The sequence below is a fragment of the Pleurodeles waltl genome, chromosome 1_1 (genome assembly GCF_031143425.1).
Source record: "Pleurodeles waltl isolate 20211129_DDA chromosome 1_1, aPleWal1.hap1.20221129, whole genome shotgun sequence".
In the NCBI taxonomy this organism is placed as follows: Eukaryota; Metazoa; Chordata; class Amphibia; order Caudata; family Salamandridae; genus Pleurodeles; species Pleurodeles waltl.
In genome coordinates, this window is record NC_090436.1 from 22,567,154 (window position 1) to 22,588,631 (window position 21,478).

The 21,478-nt window shown below is 47.2% G+C and overlaps 1 protein-coding gene across 2 annotated transcripts in view; it reads right to left on the reverse strand.

The window, feature by feature from the left end:
- The window catches only part of LOC138265699 (uncharacterized), a 66,931-nt gene that overhangs the window by 21,510 nt on the left and 23,943 nt on the right, over window positions 1–21,478 (reverse strand). The window contains exons 1-2 of one of the 2 annotated variants that reach the window (XM_069219227.1): window positions 17,379–17,479; window positions 10,712–10,822 (exon numbers count right to left, since the gene is read on the reverse strand). In XM_069219227.1, the coding sequence (XP_069075328.1) occupies window positions 10,712–10,790 (79 nt within the window). In that variant the 5' untranslated portion in view covers window positions 10,791–10,822; window positions 17,379–17,479. Of the gene's footprint in view, window positions 1–10,711; window positions 10,823–17,378; window positions 17,480–21,478 lie in introns of those variants that run through there. The other variant, XM_069217420.1, reaches the window with a different exon arrangement.

A 21,478-nucleotide genomic window follows, 5' to 3' on the forward strand; every position in this document is an offset into this window, starting at 1 on the left:
GAAACTGGACAAAGGAAAGGGGAGTGACCACTCTCCTGACCTGCACCTCCCAGGGGAGGTGCCCAGAGCTCCTCCAGTGTGCCCCAGACCTCTGCCATCTTGGAAACAGAGGTGTTGCTGGCACACTGGACTGCTCTGAGTGGCCAGTGCCAGCAGGTGACGTCAGAGACTCCTTCTGATAGGCTCTTGCCTCTCTTAGTAGCCAATCCTCCTTCCTAGGTACCCAAACCTCCTTTTCTGGCTATTTAGGGTCTCTGCTTTGGGGAATTCTTCAGATAACGAATGCAAGAGCTCACCAGAGTTCCTCTGCATCTCCTTCTTCACCTTCTGCCAAAGGATCGACCACTGACTGCTCAGGACGCCTGCAAAACCGCAACAAAGTAGCAAGACGACTACTAGCAACCTTGTATCGCTTCATCCTGCCGGCTTTCTCGGCTTTTTCCAGGTGGTGCATGCTCTGGGGGTAGCCTGCCTCCTTCTTGCACCAGGAGCTCTGAAGAAATCTCCTGTGGGTCGACGGAATCTTCCCCCTGCAACCGCAGGCAACAAAAGACTGCATCACCGGTCCTCTGGGTCCCCTTTCAGCACGACGAGCGTGGTCCCTGGAACTCAGCAACTCTGTCCAAGTGACTCCCACAGTCCAGTGACTCTTCAGTCCAAGTTTGGTGGAGGTAAGTCCTTGCCTCCCCACGCTAGACTGCATTGCTGGGTACCACGTGATTTGCAGCTGCTCCGGCTCCTGTGCACTCTTCCAGGATTTCCTTCGTGCACAGCCAAGCCTGGGTCCCCGACACTCTAACCTGCAGTGCACAACCTTCTGAGTTGTCCTCCGGCGTCATGGGACTCCCTTTTGTGACTTCGCGTGGACTCCGGTTCACTCATCTTCCAAGTGCCTGTTCCGGTACTTCTGCGGGTGCTGCCTGCTTCTGTGAGGGCTCCCTGACTTGCTGTCCTCATCCAAGTGGCGACATCCTGGTTCCTCCTGGCCCACAGCAGCATCCAAAAACCCTAACCGTGACCCTTGCAGCTAGCAAGGCTTGTTTGCGGTCTTTCTGCGTGGGAACACCTCTGCAAGCTTCTTCATGACATGGGGCATCCATCCTCCAAAGGGGAAGTTCCTAGTCCTCTTCGTTCTTGCAAAACACCAAGCTTCTTTCATCCGGTGGCAGCTTCCTTGCACCCTCAGCTGGCACTGTCGCGACTCTTGGACTTGGTCCCCTTGTCTTACAGGTACTCAGGTCCGGAAATCCACTGTTGTTGCATTGTTGGTGTTGGTTTTCCTTGCTGAATCTCCATATCACGACTTCTGTGCTCTCTGGGGGTTGTAGGTGCACTTTACACCTACCTTACAGGGTCTTGGGGTGGGCTATTTTTCTAACCCTCACTGTTTTCTTACAGTCCCAGCAACCCTCTACAAGCTCACATAGGTTTGGGGTCCATTCGTGGTTCGCATTCCACTTTTGAAGTATATGGTTTGTGTTGCCCCTATACCTATGTGCTCCTATTGCAATCTATTGTAACTTTACACTGCTTGCATTACTTCCTTTTGCTATTACTGCATAATTTTGGTATTGTGTACATATATCTTGTGTATATTTCTCATCCTCATACTGAGGGTACTCACTGAGATACTTTTGGCATATTGTCATAAAAATAAAGTACCTTTATTTTTAGTATATCTATGTATTGTGTTTTCTTATGATATTGTGCATATGACACCAGTGGTATAGTAGGAGCTTTACATGTCTCCAAGTTCAGCCTAAGCTGCTTTGCCATAGCTACCTTCTATCAGCCCAAGCTGCTAGAAACACCTCTTCTACACTAATAAGGGATAACTGGACCAGCCTCCTACATCCATTTCCCTACAGGGTATGGACTTTAAAGTGGAACACAGACCTGGGACTACCCATGCCAATGCAGATGGCCTCTCCAGGTTCTTCCACTTAGAAGATGAAGACTCACTAGGGAAAGGGTAGTCTCGTTTGGGGGTGAGGGGGTAGTGTGAGAGGAGGCCTCTTTTTGCATGGGTCGCCCCCACTTTTTGCCGGATGTTGATGTGTTCTAAAAGTTGGTAGTGCCCATGCCCCTGCTAAACAGGTGTGCTGGGCCAGAGCTCTTTCCCTAAAACTGTTGTGATGCTTGGCACAATTGGTTATACTTTTAAATACCCCTATAAGTCCCTAGTAAATGGGTACCCAGTACCCAGGGCAAGATATATTAAGAGTAGGCCCCTGGGGGCAGCAGCACAGATTGTGCCACACCCAAGAGCCCTGCTCCCAGATGCACCCAGCACTGCCATGGCAGACTGAGTGTACTGGGGCAACCCCAAAAGACAAATTCGACATGGCACATCATCTGTGTGCCCTGTCCACCATGCACTGCATATATTATGGGTAAGTCACCACTCTAGCAGGCCTACCAGCCCTAAGACAGGGTGCACCATACTATATGTGAGGGCAGCATTGCATGAGCAATATGCCCCCACTGTGTCCTTACCAAACATAGGACATAGTGAGTGAACAGCGCAGCCATTTAAATGAATGTACTTGGCTCTGGTCAAACATGAGTTCCCCAGCTATATAATGTCCACTCTGCACCCTGGGTTGTTTGGTATCAAACAACTCAGAATATTAAATCCAAACTGATACCAGTATTGGATTTAATCCAAATTAAACCCAGGGGCCACCTTAGAGGTGCCCCTTGCAAAAGCTAACTATCCTGGCATGGTTGCTGGCTGGTTCCATCCAGCTGCCACTCCAGACAGCCAATATACAAAACCTGGGGGAGAGCCTTGGCTCTCTGGGTTTGTAAGACAATGCCCTTCCTGGGTGGAGGAGATAACACCCCCTCCCTCAGGAATTTGCAACACCCTGGCGGTGAGCTTCAAAGGGCTACTGCCCCTGAAACTCGAGCCTCCAGGCCTGCTGCTAGCAGCAGAGGTATTCCCCCTTTGCAAACCCTCACTTTTGGCGGGAGCAAAGGCGGGAAACCAGACAAAGGGTAGGAGGAGTGGCCACACTGACCAGGCACCACCCCTAGGGGCTTGCATGCAAAGTGTACCCTCTAATTCAGTTTTTTCCATCTTGGAATGGAGAAAAGTAGCCAACAGGGTTTAGGGAAGTGACCCTTCCCACAGGAAGTGGTCACTGTAGTGGGTGTAGCCACCCAAGGGCAAGTGTCCCATTGGACACTACCTGGTTACCCCTAGCACGCCCACTAAATTCAGTATTTAGTGGGCTCCCCTAGACCCAGTTTTTAGATTTGAAAAGAACTCCAAGAAGAAAGAAGACGAGCCCCAAAGAAGCCGCCAGGACGAGAACTGAGGACCTGCTGCACCAGAAGAGGAGAAAAGACCCCTGCTTGCTGCACCAGAGTCCCGACAATCGCGACAGCAGAGGAGCTGGATACTGGACAGACCCTATGAAGCCCCGGGAACCTCCAGGCTTCAAGGAACCACCCAGATCTCCCTCCTGAGTGAAAGCATCACTCCAGAAACCACAAAGAACCAAGAAACCAGTGAATGTCACTTCACTAAATCGGCGATATCTCCGCAACCGGAAGTCACAGCCGGACACGACGACACTGACGACTGCCTGGACGTGCCTCCCAACTGACCCGAGTTTGGTGGCGCTGCCACCCCCAGCGGCTGAGATAGAGCAATACCCTGGGTCCTGGTCAGCTGACATCGGACTAGGCGAAAACCAGCTCCCTCTGAGCTGAAAAAGGATCAGGAGAAAGCCCCAGTTGAGGGACTTCAGGAACACCCTGGACCTCCAACCAGAGTGCCCCCGTTGTCCTGTAATCCGCCCTCTAAGAGACTCACCTCCTGCTCCAATGGACTCTGTTGCGCACAGCCTCAAAGACTTCCAAGACGCCCTGCACCTGGCCGCCCTGGGCCTTGCATCGCGGGAACTGCTGTGTGCCCCGGGTCCCTAACCCCTTGCGACCTCACCAGCCTAAGGGGACCCCCAGGCTCCACTTTGATTTTGCAAACCAGCTCCTTTTCCGAGTGGCCCATCCAGGTGGCCCTTTGCCTGTGCCAAGAACTTCCCCAACGCTGCTCCCGCCGAAACCGGGAGCCGCCCGAGGCTCTCTCGCTGGTACGAGGTGCCCACAGACGACTGCGACCACCCTGCAAAAGAAGAGACTGGTAACCCAACTGTACGATTTTAAATGCATTTTTAAAAGTGACTGCCTATTGATTCCCATGGTGCGTAATTACGCACAGAAACACAAACTTTGCTAAAACTTCAAAAATTCATAACTATAAAAGTACTTAACGCATTCTAAAGATGTTGGTCTTAAAAATTATATAAAAGTCTGAAGTATTTTTATAAAATCTGGTCTCGAGTTATTCATTGAGTGTGTGTGGTGCATGATTGGATTTGTGAGTACAGCAAATGCTTAGCACATCTCCTGGATTAGCCTAACTGCTCGACCACCTTAAAAATTAGAGAATTAGGTGGTCTGATTTTTACCCGTGAAGACTAATATGTGGTTGTTCGGACCCTCTGCATAGTGTACTTGGTTTTTGTGCACTACATAGAGGGCCAGCCTTCAACACTGCCCATATGCATTCATGTATGCCGCTCGAAAGTCACACCAAGCCCTCATGCAGAGATTTCATACTATCATATTACAGGCTATAGCATCAGGTTCTATTAGTCTATCTATCTATCTGTCTTTTCACTTAAAAAAAACAAAGGTTAGGCTCACATTTTAAACGATAGAAATTCGCAAGTTAGAGTTATCTCAAGTAACTATAACTTGCGTCCTAAGGTAACTATAAATTGCGCCCTCGCCATGCACAGTTATCTGATCAATAATTTTACTGCAGATGTCACAGTGACATTATCAATAATGTTATCAAAGATGACATGAGTACCTTAATTTGTGGGGTAATTAGCAGTGCATGGCGAGGGTGTGAATTACAGTTACCTTAAGACACGAGTTATAGTTTCTTGACATAACTCTAACTATAACTGGTGAATTTCTATGGTTTGGTATGTTTAAAATGTGAGCCTAACTATAACGTAATTTTGCTGCAGATGTTACAGTGACATTATCAATGTTATCAAAGATGCCATGAGTACCGTAATTTGTGGGGTAATTAGCAGTGCATGGTGAATGTGCTAGTTATAGTTACCTTAGGACACAACTTATAGTTACTTGACATAACTCTAGCTCCAACTGGTGAATTTCTATGGTTTGGTACGTTCAAAATGTGAGCTTAACTATAAGGTTCCTGTAACTTTTGTTTTTTTTAAGTGAATTTCTATGTTTTTTTTACGTAAAGTTATTCTAATAACTATACGTTAATCCAACCACCATTGTGCACAGCCTTTGGCCGTGCGCTGCAGTGGTTGGCTGCAGGGCCTGGCCTGCAGCCAGGCCCTACTGCCAACCCCCTATAACCAAGCCACCCCACACCATGCATGGTCTTGGGCTGTGCACAGCAGGAGTTGGCCGCAGAGCCTGGTCTGTGGCCAGGATCTGCAACCAACCCCCTATAATCATCAAACCCTGTGTCGTCTTCCCTCTGTTTCTGCCTTTCTTCTCATTTCTTGCTTTCTGTTTGTCCATCTCTGCCCATTTCTGGCCTTCTTTTTCTGCTTCTCTGCCCCTTTTCTGCTTGTTTCTTGCCCTCTGTTTTTGCCTTTCTGCCTATTTCTTCCCTCTGTGCCTTTTTGGTCCTTTTATGCTCGTTTCTTGCCATCTGTTTCTTCCTTTTTGCTCATTCCATGCCCTCTGTTTCTGCCTTTCTGCCAGTTTTCTCCTTGTTTATTGCCCCCTGTTTGTGTCTTTCTTTTTGTTTCTACCCTGTCATTCTACCTTTCTGTTCTTTTCACCCTCTCTTTCTGCCTTTCTATTTGTTTCTTCCTTTATGTCTGCCTTTCTGCCTCAAGGCCTTCCCCGTGGTCCCAGCCAGCTCCGGCCTCCTGCGGGAGTTGGCATTGTTCCAGCAACCAAGGACCACCTTTAAGTAGCAGTTCCCTGGTTGCTGGATCAATGTTTCCATCTCTCTTCCTTGCACGCATGTCTGAGGGCAGGGAAGTAGATGAAAACTCCGCTTTCTGGCAGCAGGATCTGTTTGACAGGTCCCGCTGTCAGAAGGTGGATTTCTTTGCTTTTGGTTGGTTGCAAACAGCTATATACCTGGGGTGGGCACCCCAGGACGTAGCAGGAGCTGACCCTGGGGCAGTGGCGGTCCCCAGGGCCATCAGTGACTCCTTGAGGGGGGCCACGTGGCCCCCCCTCCTATGAACAATGCCCCGGGGAGGTGCTGGTCCCCTGGGGCTCCGAAATGAACCCCCTTCACTTTTTGCCGGACACCCCCCTCCCCACATCACAATATGTTCAGGGGAGGTGTTGGTCCCCGGAGCTGTGGGGGAGGGCGATGGGCCTCCCCCACACAGATTAAACATTTTCCCCAATGGAGGTCGTGGTCCCCCGGGCATGGGGGGCACGTAGCCCCCGCACATTTTTTATGCATCGCCCTGGGGAGGTGGTAGGCCCGAGGCTACGGGGGGTGGCGGGTATCTCCCATTACAGATAAACATTGCCCCCAGGACTTGGCCCACCCAAAAAGACGAAGCTCAGGAGCCGTGCTTTTTTTTTTTTTTTTTTTTAATTTGCCTGGATCCGCGTATCAGCCAAGAATCACGGTGAAAATTTTGTAGAAAATGTTTTTTGCCCCTGGGTGGGAGGGTGACGTTCCCCCTCTGGGACCCCAGCACCAGAGCTAAGTTGTCAGTGTGTTTGTACCCTGGCCCATTTTCTTTTTTATTTACATTTTTGTCTGGGACTGGGCTCAAGCGGAATCCCAAGATGTCTGCCATCACTTCCTGGTTGAAGCCAATCAGATCTCAGCACGAGATCAGGAGGGGTTGCGATTCCTTCGCGTCCCTAGATATACAAATTTGGATTTCCAAATTTCTCAAAAACTACTGAATGGATTTACACCAAATAACAAAAAGGGCTCTTTCTTGACCAAGAGCTACCTTTCTGCCAAATTTGGTGCAATTCCATCCAGGGGTTTTGGTGCTATTGTTGTTCAAAATCCCTAAGGAAAAATGAACAGGAAAAAGAAATTTTAGGACCCCCCTTTTTCTTGGCCCCCACTTGATGGATCACCCTGAAACTTTCCAGATAGCAGCTGAAGTGACCACATTGTTTTTTGCTATAGCTCTGAAGCTGCAGCCAAGCCACAGCAAACACTCCGCTGTCTGACAGCGGGACCTCTAAAGCAGGTACCGCTATCAAACAGCGGAGATTTCATCTCTGTCCCCTGCATGCGTGCAGGGTGCAGAGATGAAATGCTTCAGCAAGCACGGAACTGCTGTTAAAGCAGCTCCCTGTTTGCTGAAGCAATGGCACCTTAAGGCTTCCCTCACAGTGCCAAGTAGCCTGTGAAAGGCATTTTCATAAATAATTAATATAAATAAATAAATGTGTAGGGACCGCGGGGGATCCCTTGAGGGCTCCCTCACTGTCCCAGATAGCACATAAAGTGCTTAAAAAAAAAAGAAAAGAAAGAATAGCTCGGTGTGAAGGTCACACACTGAGCATTCAGGGTTCGAGTCCAGCCGGACTCTCTTCCCTCTTTTTTTTTTTCTTTAAAGCACAAATTATTTTAACTTTAAAAAAATGATAGATACATTTTTTTCATTTTAATTTGTGCAGAAATATCTCATTCTAAGTATATCGTACATCAAAGCCTAAAAAACACCCTATGTCTCTCCCTCTCACTTTCTCTCTCTCTCTGTCTCTCTTTCAATCAATTTCTCCCACTCACGCATCCACTCACAGACCCACTAAGACACTCACGATCCCATTCACAGACCCACTCAGACCCTCGTGCACCCACTCACAGCCCTAGTCAGACCCTTACTCACCCACTCACAGACCCACTCAGATAGTTACACACCCACTCACAGACCCACTCAGACTCTTAGACACTCACTCACAGACCCATTGACAGCCTCATGCACCCACTCACAAGCCAGCACACACACTGACGCACCAAGTAAAACAGTCTCACATCCACACAGGCACTCTCACAGCCACTCTTACCCCTAGATACACCCTCTCACATCTATTCTCACACCCAGGGAAGCTGCGGCCAACTACTGCCACGCATAGCCAAAGGGCTGTGCACAGCATGGGGCTGGGTGGTTAGGCGGGTTGGCCGCAAGGTCTGGCTGCAAGCCAGGTCTTGCAGGCAACTTCTGCTGCGCATGGGTGAAGGCCATACACGGTGCAAGGTGTGGTGCTTACTTAAAAAAAACATAGAAATTCACTGAAAAAAACGAAGGTTACAGGGATGTTATAATTAGGAACTAGAATTAAAAAACATAGAAAGTCACTTAAGAAACCAAAGGTTACAGGGAGGTTATAGTTCACATTTTAAACGTACAAAACCATAGAAATTCACCAGTTAGAGTTAGCTCAAGTAACTATAACTCGCGCCCTCGCCATGCACTGCTAATTAACCCACAAATTACGGCACTCGACCCGTGTGCAGTAGGGGTTGCCCACAAGGGCTGGCCTGTAACCAGTCCCTGCGGCCAACTCCCCTAGCCACCCAACCCCATGCTGTGCATGCCCCTTTCGCTGTGCGCAGGTGAAGTTGGCTGCGGCCACTCTGGGTGTGAGAATAGGTGTTAGAGGGTGTATCTGGGGATGAGAGTGGCTGTCAACGTGTGTGTCTGAGTGTGAGAGTGTGTACATCATTGTTTTAGTGGGTGCATCACCATGTGCGCGGGTCTGAGTGGGTGCATGAGGGTGTCAGTGGGTTTGTGAGTCGGTGTGTGACAGTATGAATGGGTGTGTGAGTGGGTGCGTAACTGACTGAGTGGGTGTGTGAGGGTCTGACTGGACTGACTGGGCTGTGAGTGAGTGCATGAGAGTCTGAGTTGGTCTGTGAGTGGGTGCATGAGTGCCTGAGTGGGTCTGTGAGTGGGTGTGTAAGTGTCTAAGTGGGTAAAAGATTGAAAGAGAGAGAGAGAGAGAAAGTGAGAGAGATAGTTGTTTAGGCTTTGATATATGACATACTTAGAATGAGATATTTCTGGACAAATTTTAAAAAAAATTATTTGTTATTTTAAAAAGCGTAAGATTACCTTTCATTATGATATATACAGATTTGTCGTTTTTTTTTTTTTAAAGGGAAACGAGTCCAGCTGGCTAGAAACCTTAACCCTCAGTGTAATTGCCTTTTTTTTTAAAGTATTTTTTTTAGACATTTATGGGCTATCAGGGACCTTGAGGAGGGCCCTCCAGGGCTCCTCCATGGTCCCAACATATATGTATATTTTATTTTTAACAAAATGCCCTTTACGGGCTACCTGACACTGCAGGGGAAGACTTAAGGCTTCCCTCACAGTGCCATTGCATCAGCAAGCATGGAGCTGCTTTAACAGCAGCTCTCTGCTTGCTGAAGCATTTCATCTCTGTTCCCTACACGTGTGCAGGGGACAGCGATGAAACTTCGGATTTTGACAGTTGGACCTGCTTTAAAGGTCCTGCTGTCAAAACCAGAGGTGTTGTAAGTGGCTTGGCTGCAGCCAAGCCACAGCAAACAGCTATGTCCCGGGGGTGGGGACACCAGGACATAGCAGGAGCCGGCCCTGCGGGGTGGCAGTCCCCAGGGTCATCAGAGGCTCCTCGAGGGGGGCCGCAGGAAGCCCTGGGGAGGTGGTGGTCCCCGGGGCTTGAGGGTCCCCTTTCTTTTTTTAAACATTTGCCCTGGGGGGGGTGTGGTCCACCGGGGCTGCAGGGGGGCCGTGTGGCCTCCCGCTCCAAATACAATGTTGCCCCAAGGCAGGGGAAGATGTGGGCCCCCAAAATCAAAGCCCCGGGGAGGTGGTGGTCTCTGGGGCATGGGTGGGCCACAGGCCCCCTGCTTAAATGAAAATGAAAACCCCAGGGAGGTGGTGGTTCCCAGAGCTGTGGGGGGCCAGGGCCCCCCACCACACAAAATTAGCAATGACTTTGGACCTGGCCCACCCAGGAGCCTATGAAAAAGAGCCCGCACTTTTTTTAAACACATTTTGCTGCAATTTAGCGGCAAAAAAATAAGTAAATAAAATGCTTTTTTGTTCTTGGGGGGGCGTCCCTCTGGGACACACCCATCAGTACTAAGGGATCAGGGTGTCTCTACCTGGCCCCTATTATTTATTATTTTGTAACTTCTTTTTTTTTTAGGATTCCCCCCCCCTGCAGCCCTGGGGGCCACCACCTCCTCGGGGCTATGCATGTTGGGGGGGAGGGAGGTGCGGCCGCCCTGGAGGAGCCACTGATGGCCCTGGGGACCGCCACCCCCCAGGTCCGGCTCCTGCTATGTCCTGGGGTGCCCACCTCCGGGACACAGCTGGTTGCTGTGGCTTGGTGGCAGCTAGGAGAAGGTGCTAGGTAATTCAGTGAGCTTTTAAGAGTATAAATGATTCCACGTACAACTACAATATTTGTTGCAAAGATGGCTTGGTTTCCCCCTGAGAGCCTCAGACCCTGGCAAGTAGCCTGACAATGGCAGGCGTGTTGTTAGGCAAGGTGGGCTGCAGGTAGACTCCATTGTGAGTCGTAAGGACTTCTTTTACTGCCAACTCTCAATTTGTCGCAATGCCAAGCTATACACGGTGTAATGATGCAGAGATTGCACTTGACAGAGAAAGAAGCACAGGTGAAACTGAAAAGATTTACCCCCTCTTACCTGCAAGAAAGGCATCTGCACATCCATGACCTCTTGATTCACATGACTGCCTATTGATTTTTCCTTTTCTTTTACCCATCTTTTTGTAGGATGCTTAGGCTGGATGTTAATCTGCAAAGTAATATGTCACATGTAAGTACGTTGTCTGGTGATATTTATTGTTCGCTGATCTGCACTGCAGAAGAGTGAATTATGTCAAGTGTGATCAATGGAACGCTTGATTCAACTCCTTAATGTGCATTCTCCGAAACATTCTATGAGGCTCTTTCATTCCTTCCAAAATCCTATAATAGAAGTTTTACTAAATTTAGACATTGACTGTGTTCAATTGCAGATACTCCCTCTGTCAGAACCCATATAGGTGCAACCAATGCTTAATTTGAGCTGGTGGTTCCCGGGCACTTCATTGCCAACACTGGCACTTATTACAGTCTGCGACATGGTGGTGTTGTCTATCTAATTTAGCGATGAGCACAACAGGTGCTGTATGACTCATACAATGCATTTTCACCTTTCAAAAGGTGCACCCTGCGCAAACAAGCAAAGTGCGCCATATTAGAGTTGATGCGCTGCACCATGGCAGCTGCCAACTCGTGCTGTCCTCAGGGCAGCGCATTTAAGAGATCTACAGAGCAGCTGTTTAAAAGCTGCTGTGTTTCTCTGTGCAGGCAGCATCCCGCCTGCACTTTTAAGTGGTATTAGAGATCCCCTTGCAGGCGGGTGCAGTAAGTGACTGTACCTGTCCTCAAGGGGATGTCTGGGGGGGTTCATGGGATCCATTTTCTCCCTCACAGAGGGCTGCCTGTAGAAGGTGCCCTAAAAGTGCACCACCTTTTTGTGCCAGTCTTTCAGTGTGCCTACTAAAGGCATGTTTGCCTCTGAGCCCATGTCAGTAAACGGGCCCGAGCACAGAGGCAAAGTGATTCCCTCATTTGCATGGGGCCACGCCCCCATGTAAACAAGGGAACACCCTCCAGTGATAGTGCTGGTGCTATCTGTGCGCCAGCGCTATCGGTTTTACAGAAGGGGGCGCACAAGCATCTGCAGCCCCTTCTGTAATACCAAAGGGGGAAACACAGGGGTGCGCCACATTCTATTAAATACGGCGCATCCCTGCGTTCTGAAAATGATGGTGCGCGATGCTGCTAAATTTGGTGCAGCGACGTGCACCGTCATTTTCCCTTAAATCTGGCCCTAGGTTCCAATCGGTTATTACGTACCACTAAATCAGGTTCGGTCATGCTAAAACAAACCCATGTGAAATACATAAAACACATGAAAATAGTAATCCATTGAACTCTGGGAAAGTAGAACTCAATTCTAAAAATAAAGGCTGCAGGATGGTAACAAGCATGGCTTCTGTAACTGGCATTAATATCCTTAAATGGATGCTCCTGGCAACCGGATGCAGGCGGAGTTCCCTGGTAAGAGCCAGCATCCGCTCAGTGATTTGTGTGGTCTGGAAAGGCCCTGACGGCGCATGTAATTCCTGCTGCAACTAATGAATCAGTGCCCCAAGGTACCCGCATTAAAGCAAGTAACAATTGTCCTATTTAGACTAGACTTGAGTACAAGCAAAAAGAAAATGAGCTACAACCAATATTCAACATTATCAAACAAATACAAAACACAAGAATTTTTATAACAATAAATTCAAAAAATGATATTTATTAAGTGTGTATGTACAACAAAACAAAGATATCTTAACTATATAAATATATACAGATATAGCACAGGGAAGAAAACAAATGTAAGCCTAAATCATACATAAATATAAAAAAACAATTCAATACAATAAGTACCAATACACAGATGACTCACAGAGACAAAGTGCCACACAAGACAAGACAAGCACAATAGTGATAACACAACAATTAACACATAAATCTATAAAACCTCAAAAGTATGTTAAATTACAGTTAAATATAAGTGGTTCCTCCTACGGCAATAACCCTGACACAATTCAAAATAACATAATTCTGTTATTACAATCAACAATAGTCACTCAGGGGGTCATTCCGACCCGCCGCGAATGACGGAAGCACCGCCAACAGGCTGGCGGTGCTTCCCTGCCCATTCTGACCGCGGCGGTAAAGCCGCAGTCAGAAACCCGGGTCCGGCGGTTTCCCGCCGGATTTCTCCCGGCTGGGCGAATCCGCCATGGCGGGGCTGAAAGCAGCGCCGCCATGGGGATTCTGACCCCCTTACCGCCAGCCTGTTTCTGGCGGTTTACACCGCCAGGAAGAGGCTGGCGGTAACGGGTGTCTAGGGGCCGCCTAACAGGGCCCCAGCCTGCTTTTCACTGTCTGCCTAGCAGACAGTGAAAAGCGCGTCGGGTGCAACTGCACCCGTCGCACTCCTGCAACACCGCCGGCTCCATTCGGAGCTGGCTTCAGTGTTGCAGGCCCCCTTCCCGCTGGGCCGGCGGGCGCTAACAATGTTAGCGCCCGCTGGCCCAGCGGGAAGGTTGGAATGGCTGCAGCGGTCTTTTGACCGCAGAGCGGCCAAATGGCTGTTCCCGCCAGGCGGGCGGCGACCGCCGCCCGCCGGGGTCAGAATGACCCCCTCAGTCTTGTCTAATGATCACCAAAATATAATTACTCTACATCAGCAACAGTAGGAACCAAGCCTGCGCGCGTTTCGCCGGTAATCCTCTCATCTGGGAGGCCGCCTTCATCAGGGCAGCTCCTTAAGTATTTTATGATACAGAAATCGCAGGCTTTGTTAATTTTGCAGCCAAGGCGAAGATATGAGTAAAATCCTACTGAAATTGGAAGTTATCAACCTTTCTGATTCCAATGCCGGTTCAACAGATACTGGTGGCGCTGCGAGCCGAGGATTAGAGGATCCCTGCTAACGTCGAGATGGAAGAGTTGTGATGAATAAAAACAATGGAGAAGATGCCCTGGGATAAACTTTATCGTTAAATCTACCATCCTTAGTGAAGCGGCCCATATCGGAGTATCTCATATCTTCGCCTTGGCTGCAGGTCATTGATGGTTGGGAAGGATGCTATTATTACTATGCTGCTATAGAGGGTCTATTTGAACCGTTACAGTCTAATGCCAAGTGTATGAAGGAAAGCACAAACACAGTTTATTTCTGATAAAGGTTTAATGTGCAGCATGGCTAAATATTTCAGCCATTTCACTGACGACCTGGTACTTCTCCAGCTGTGGCACTTTGTCTCTGTGAGTCATCTGTGTATTGGTACTTATTGTATTGAATTGTTTTTTAATATTTATGTATGATTTAGGCTTACATTTGTTTTCTTCCCTGTGCTATATCTGTATATCCATATAGTTAAGATATCTTTGTTTTGTTGTACATACACACTTAATAAATATCATTTTTTGAATCTATTGTTATAAAAATTCTTGTGTTTTGTATTTGTTTGATAATGTTGAATATTGGATGTAGCTCATTTTCTTTTTGCTTGTACTCAAGTATATTTCCCTGGATGGGCTACTGATCATACCAGAGACCCTCGATAGTTCATTCCTATTTAGGCTAGACACATATGTCTAATCAGGCCAGTTACACGTCAAAATAAACAGAGTGAATTGGCACACACCAGACATAATAATGATGTTAGGATGATTTGCGCAGGAACTGTTAGTGAACAAAGCTGGAACAGACTCTTTTCTTCATAGCTTATATGTTCGGGAGCAATTATCAAGCTGTTTTGTCACTTACTCGTATTACATGGCTGATAATGTCACTGCTGACCACTAACCTGAAATATAACTGCCTTACCGTACGGTATGCGGGTGCTGGAGAAGCAACTTCTCATAGGCTGGCAATCACAGTCAATGCAGAGGTTAGCGAGGAGCTCAGACTGGTATATACGAAAAGACTAGACCGTGACCAGGGAAAAGAGGGAAAAGGTCTTGGAAGTGGCCTAGGGGACTGTGGTGTTTTGGCATGATAGAAACCAGGATGAGCCTCAAAAGAGGGGAGTGAAAGAATGATGGATGTCTCTCCTAAAAGAAATGCCAGCACTTGAAAAACAAGCACAGCGCAAGCAATGAGCACGCAAAACATAAAAGTGGCTCATATTCTGAGAGAATACCTTGCTTCCTCAAATCCCAGATCGCTGTGTGAATCCTGGACTTTGCTTCACACAGTTAAACACCCTCTTTAAAAAAACTTTGGCCCAAACACCCCTTCTGAAGTGTCGACCAGGAATCCCGGAGAACCCTCAGGAGCAACAGCAATGACCTTGGAGCACTGGAGAATGAATTACTACTAAACTCAGCAGTAAATGTGATACCAGTACTTCAGCATTTAACATGTTGCTTGACTGTACTATAAACGTGAATTGTGGCCCACTGGAAATCTGCTACTCAACAGATATAGCTCACCCACGCCTGCTGTAACACCTTTTCTGGTGACCCCAATGCGTAACAAGCATTTGCAATGCACTAGGTCTGGAATTAGCAAGAGTTAGAGCTGTTGGCGTTGTAAATAATAATGACAATCTCGCCTTTGGGATCTTATAAATATCTAGCCATGTAACGCATTAAGCCTTTATCAGAAATAAACTGTGTTTGTGCTTTCCTTCATACACTTGGCATTAGACTGTAACGGTTGGAATAGACCCTACAGAGCAGCATAGTAAAAATAGCATTTGGAAGAAACATGGTCACGTAACTATATAGTAAGACCCTAGAGGGCATAATCACATAAAAGAGAATGACAAAGAACATTGCAGTGTAACCACATTTTCAGACCTAGCAGGCCTTTTAAATATCATTTAACTGTGGAATCAGCGGCACAAGGGTGCAGTGCCACAGGTCATTACTAGATGTCCCTGTAGTGACCATGGCAGAAGGTGCAGTACCACTGGTCGTGGCTAGATGTCCCTGTGGAGCCAAAAACACTCAGAGTAGTGTCAAAGAACGCTGCCAGAACTTCTTCTGACGTCAGAAGCTCATAATATCCCCCAAAGCCAGAAACAGCTGGAGAAGTACCAGGTCCTCAGTGAAGTGGCTGAAATATTTACCCATGCTGCACATTAAACCTTTAGCAGAAATAAACTGTGTTTGTGCATTCCTTCATACACTTGGCATTAGACGGTAATGGTCTGAACATCCCCTACAGAGCACCACAAAAAAAATAGCATTTGGAAGAAACATGGTCACGTAACCATATAGTCAGCCCCTAGAGGGCATAATCACATGAAAAAAGAATGGCAAAGAACATTTCAGTGTAACCATATAATCTGCCCCTTGAGGACATAGGGGGTCATTCTGACCCACGCGGGCGGCGGTCGCCGCCCGCCTGGAGGGAGGGCCATTCTGGCTTTCCCGCTGGGCTGGCGGGCGACCGCCAGAAGGCCGCCCGCCAGCCCAGCGGGAAGCCGGCTCCGAATGGAGCCGGCGGAGTGGGTATGTGCGACGGGTGCAGCGACCCGCCAGGAACAGGATGGCGGTATGGGGTGTCAGAATCCCCATGGCGGCGCAGCAAGCTGCGCCGCCATGGAGGATTCTGCAGCACAGCGGAAAACCGGTGGGAGACAGCCGGTTTTCCTGTTCTGACTGCGGCTGAACCGCCGCGGTCAGAATGTCCTGAGGAGCACCGCCAGCCTGTTGGCGGTGCTCCCGCATCCCCGGCGGTCCTTGACCGCCGGGGTCGGAATGACCCCCATAGTGTATTACACATTTTAAGGCCCTTTAAATATAATTTTAATGTGCAGTTAGCGGCACAAGGGTGCAGTGCCGCAGGTCTTTACTAGCTGTCCCTGTAGATTCAATAGCAGAAGGTGCATTACCACTGGTCATGGCTAAATGCCTCAGTAGAGTCAACAGCAGAAGGTGCAGTAACACTGGCTGTGGCTAGATGTCCCTGTGGAGCCAAAAGCACTCCGAGTACAGTGTCACAGAACGATGCCAGAACTTCTTCTGACGTCAGCAGCTCAGAATGTCCCCCAAACCTGGAAATGGCTAGAGAAGTACCAGGTCCTCAGTGAAATGGCTCAAATAATTAGCCATGCCACATAATAAACCTTTATCAGAAATAAACTGTGTTTGTGCATTCCTTCATACACTTCGCATTAGTAATGGTTTGAACTACACCTACAGAGCACCATAGTAAAAAAAAGCATTTGGAAGAAATACAGTCATGTAACCATATAGTCAGCCCTTTGAGGGCATAATCACATGGAAAAAAGAATGACAAAGAACATTGCAGTGTAACCATTTAATCAATGCCTTGAGGACATAGTATATTACACATTTTCAGGCCCAGCAAGCCTTTTAACCCCTTCGCTGCCAGGCCTTTTCCCCCTCAGGTGCCAGGCCTTTTTTTGGCTATTTGGGGCAGGGCGCGCTTAGGCCCTCATAACTTTTTGTCCACATAAGCTACCCACGCCAAATATGTGTCCTTTTTTTCCAACATCCTAGGGATTCTAGAGGTACCCAAATTTTGTGGGTTCCCCTGAAGGAGGCCAAGAAAATAGCCAAAATACAGTGAAAATGTAGTTTTTTTTTCAAAAAAATGGGGAAAAAGGGCTGCAGAAGAAGGCTTGTGGTATTTTCTATGAAAATGGCATCAACAAAGGGTTTGCGGTGCTAAAATCACCAGCTTCTCAGCTTTCAGGAACAGGCAGACTTGAATCAGAAAACCACATTTTTCAACACAATTTGGACATTTTACTGGGACATACCCCATTTTTACGATTTTCTGCGCTTTCAGCCTCCTTCCAGTCAGTGACAGAAATGGGTGTGAAACCAATGATGGATCCCAAAAACCCAAACAATTCTGAAAAGTAGACAAAATTCTGAATTCAGCAATGGTAATTTGTGTAGATCCTACAAGGGTTTCCTATAGAAAATAACAACTGAAATAAAAAAATATTGAAATTGAGGGGAAAAAAACTGCCATTTTTCTCTACGTTTTACTCTGTAACTTTTTACTGTGATTTTTTAAAGCAATATACCGTTACGTCTGCTGGCCTTTTCTGGTTGTGGGGATATATAGGGCTTGTAGGTTCATCAAGAACCCTAGGTACCCAAAGCCAATAAATGAGCTGCACCTAGCAGTGGGTTTTCATTCTATACCGGGTATACAGCAATTCATTTGCCGAAATCTAGAGAGAAATGTAAAGAGTGAAAAATAGGTATCAAGAATAGGTATTTCCACAATGGGCATAAGATAAGGTGTTGAGGAGCAGTGGTTATTTACACATCTCTGAATTCCAGGGTGCCCATACTACCATGTGAATTACAGGGTATTTCTCAAATAGACGTCTTTTTTTACACAATCTGTTTTATTTGGAAGGAAAAAATGTAGAGAAAGACAAAGAGCACTAACACTTGTTTTGCTATTCTATGTTCCCCCAAGTCTCCCCATAAAAATGATACCTCACTTGTGTGGGAAGGCCCAGTGCCCGCAACAGTAAATGCCCCAAAACACAATGTGGACACATCACATTTCTCCACAGAAAATAGAGGTATTTTTTGCAAAGTGCCTACCTGTGGATTTTGGCCTCTAGCTTAACCGGCACCTAGGGAAACCTACCAAACCTGTGCATTCTTGAAAACTAGAGACCTAGGGGAATCCAAGATGGGGTGACTTGTGGGGGCTCTCACCAGGTTTTGTTACCCAGAATCCTTTGCAAACTTCTAAATTTGGCTAAAAAAACACTTTTTCCTCAAATTTCGGTGACAGAGAGTTCTGGAATCTGAGAGGAGCCACAAATTTCCTTCCACCCAGCGTTCCCCCAAGTCTCCCAATAAAAATGATACCTCACTTGTGTGGGTAGGCCTAGTGCCCCTGACAGGAAATGCCCCAAAACACAATCTGGACACATCTCATTTTTCCACAGAAAACAGGTCTTTTTTGCAAAGTGCCTACCTGTGGATTTTGGCCTCTAGTTCAGCCGGCACCTAGGGAAACCTACCGTACCTGGACATTTTTGAAAACTGGAGACCTAGGGGAATCCAAGATGGGGTGACTTGTGAGGCTCTCACCAGGTTCTGTTACCCAGAATCCTTTGCAAACGTCTAAATTTGGCTAAAAAAACACTTTTTCCTTACATTTCGGTGACAGAGAGTTCTGGAATCTGAGGGGAGCCACAAATGTCCTTCCACCCCGCGTTCCCCCCCCTAGTCTCCCGATAAAAATGATACCTCACTTGTGTGGGTGGGCAAGGTGCCTGCAACAGAAAAAGGCCAAAAACTTGTAGAGATTGAGGGGATAGCACAGCGAGTTGATATGCACATATTCTTCTATTATACATCTTTAGGCTGACTCTACTTTGGGGACCCACACAAGTGAGGTGTCATTTTACTTGGGAGACTGAGGGGAACGCTAGGGAGTAGGAATTTTGTGCTGGAGCGGTGATCCTACTAAGAAAAGTCAGGAAAATATGCTTTAATCCACTTTTGAGGTTTGCAGAGGAGTCTGGGTAAGAAAATGTTGGGGGATCCACGCATGACACACCTCCCTGGACTCCTTGGGGTGTCTAGTTTTTAAACAAAATGTCTGGGTTTGGTAGGCTAGATGAAGGACGCACCCAGGACCTAAAACATAGGTGCCCCCTCCCCCCAAACACAGGTAGTTTTGCAATATATCATTTTGATGTGTCCACGTACATCTGTAATGTGCCAAACACTAAAATTGTGAAAAGAAACGCACTTAGGTTATGTGAAAAAGACCCCTCACCCACCAACCAAGTTGGTGGCATGCTTCATCATAGGGGTCCCACCTGAGACACCTAGCGTGTCACAAGTGTGCTGCGACGCCTGATTACAGTGGAGCAGGTTTTGCCATTTGCACCACACATACTGGTTGGATTTGGCACAAGGGTGAGTGATGGTTCAGTAGATCAAATTTTATTAACAAGAGATTTCACAAAAGTGAAATGCACTGTTAATAACTGAAAGGCCAAAAAACTGAACCAATGACTCACAGCTCGTGAGCTGTAAAGCTGCGTCAAGGCACCAACTGTTTTACAGTCCATTCACACACCTTTCATAAATGACATGCACAAGACCATTCACTCCGCCAGCCACATGCCCAGCACATCACAACACTCGCATCGACCGACAGCGCCACTCAAGGGCCCATCACTTACACACGCCCACATGCCTGATACAGCAATCACACTAGCTGATGGGAGTGTGTGGACTGACTTTAAGCTGGCACCGCCAGCCAAGCTCCACCCCAAGGACACCGCCAGCCAAGCGCCACCCCAGGCACACCGCCAGCCAAGCGTCACCCCACGCACACCGCCAGCTAAGCGCCACCCCACACACACCGCCAGCCAAGTGCCACCCCATGCACATCGCCAGCCAAGTGCCACCCCACACACACCGCCAGCCAAGCGCCATCCCACGCACACCGTCAGTCAAGCGCCACCCCATGCACACCGCCATCACTTTTTTGTTTGTTTATAAACAACAAAGAAACCACTAATTATAAAATAAGTACACAAGTACAAACACAAAAGCTCTAACTAAATACATGACAGTAATGCGAACCGTGAAACTGAACATATGAAAATATAAAATAGGCAGTTTACGCTCACGGTATTTCCCAGAAAACTTTCTTAGTGTGGTAATTTCTGAAACAGCCAGCCACACACAGCCCAGGCTTTGAAGGACAATCAGGGCAGTACATCCGGCTATCCCTCCGGATACCTCTTCGGGCACATACTCTACATTTCTTAGTGGGCAAGTCTTTTTTGGGAGTGGGAGGAATGTGATCTGGAAAGTGGCGATCTTTCAATCTAGCCACATCCTCCACCACTGCTACTCTAGGAACTCTTGCCTGTTCCACCACAATAAGGCTCTCTATCACTGACTCCTGAAATTTAACAAATTTCATCCTTGACTCAGGTGAACAATCCTTAATATTTATGTATGATTTAGGCTTACATTTGTTTTCTTCCCTGTGCTATATCTGTATATCCATATAGTTAAGATATCTTTGTTTTGTTGTACATACACACTTAATAAATATCATTTTTTGAATCTATTGTTATAAAAATTCTTGTGTTTTGTATTTGTTTGATAATGTTGAATATTGGTTGTAGCTCATTTTCTTTTTGCTTGTACTCAAGTATATTTCCCTGAATGGGCTACTGATCATACCAGAGACCCTCGATAGTTCATTCCTATTTAGGCTAGACACACATGTCTAATCATACAGAATAAAAGCATTAAAAGTTGCCAAATGAAATAAATGTAGGGCCAACTTTTTATACCACACGTAAGACTTACGAAGAGCAATGTAAGGTTCTAACCTCTGATCTACTCTATCAACACCACCCATGTGCCTATTGTAGTCCAAAATGCACACAGGTTTGCGCACTTCGGCAACCTGACCCCAAACAGTCACAGTGGAAGTACTCTCATCATGGATGGTAGATAGCATGTACACATCCCTCTCTGAAAATTTCAGAGCTAGCAGCTCATTATTACGCAATGCACTATACTGTCCCCGCTCAAGTTTTATACAGACAAGCTCCCTTGGATAGCCTTTCTGGTTAGAACGGATTGTGCCACAAGCAACAGTGTCCACTCTAAACAACTCCTTGAACAACTGCACTCCAGTGTAGAAATTATCTACGTACAAATGGTGACCTTTGTTAAACAGTCATCTACCAAGTTCCCACACTATTTTTTCGCTAACTCTAAAAGTGGCCGAACAACCAGGAGGGTCAATACTGGAATCCCTGCCAGTCTAGACCCGAAAATTATACACGTATCCTGCACTACTTTCTGACAGTATATACAATTTAATCCCATGCCGTGCCCTCTT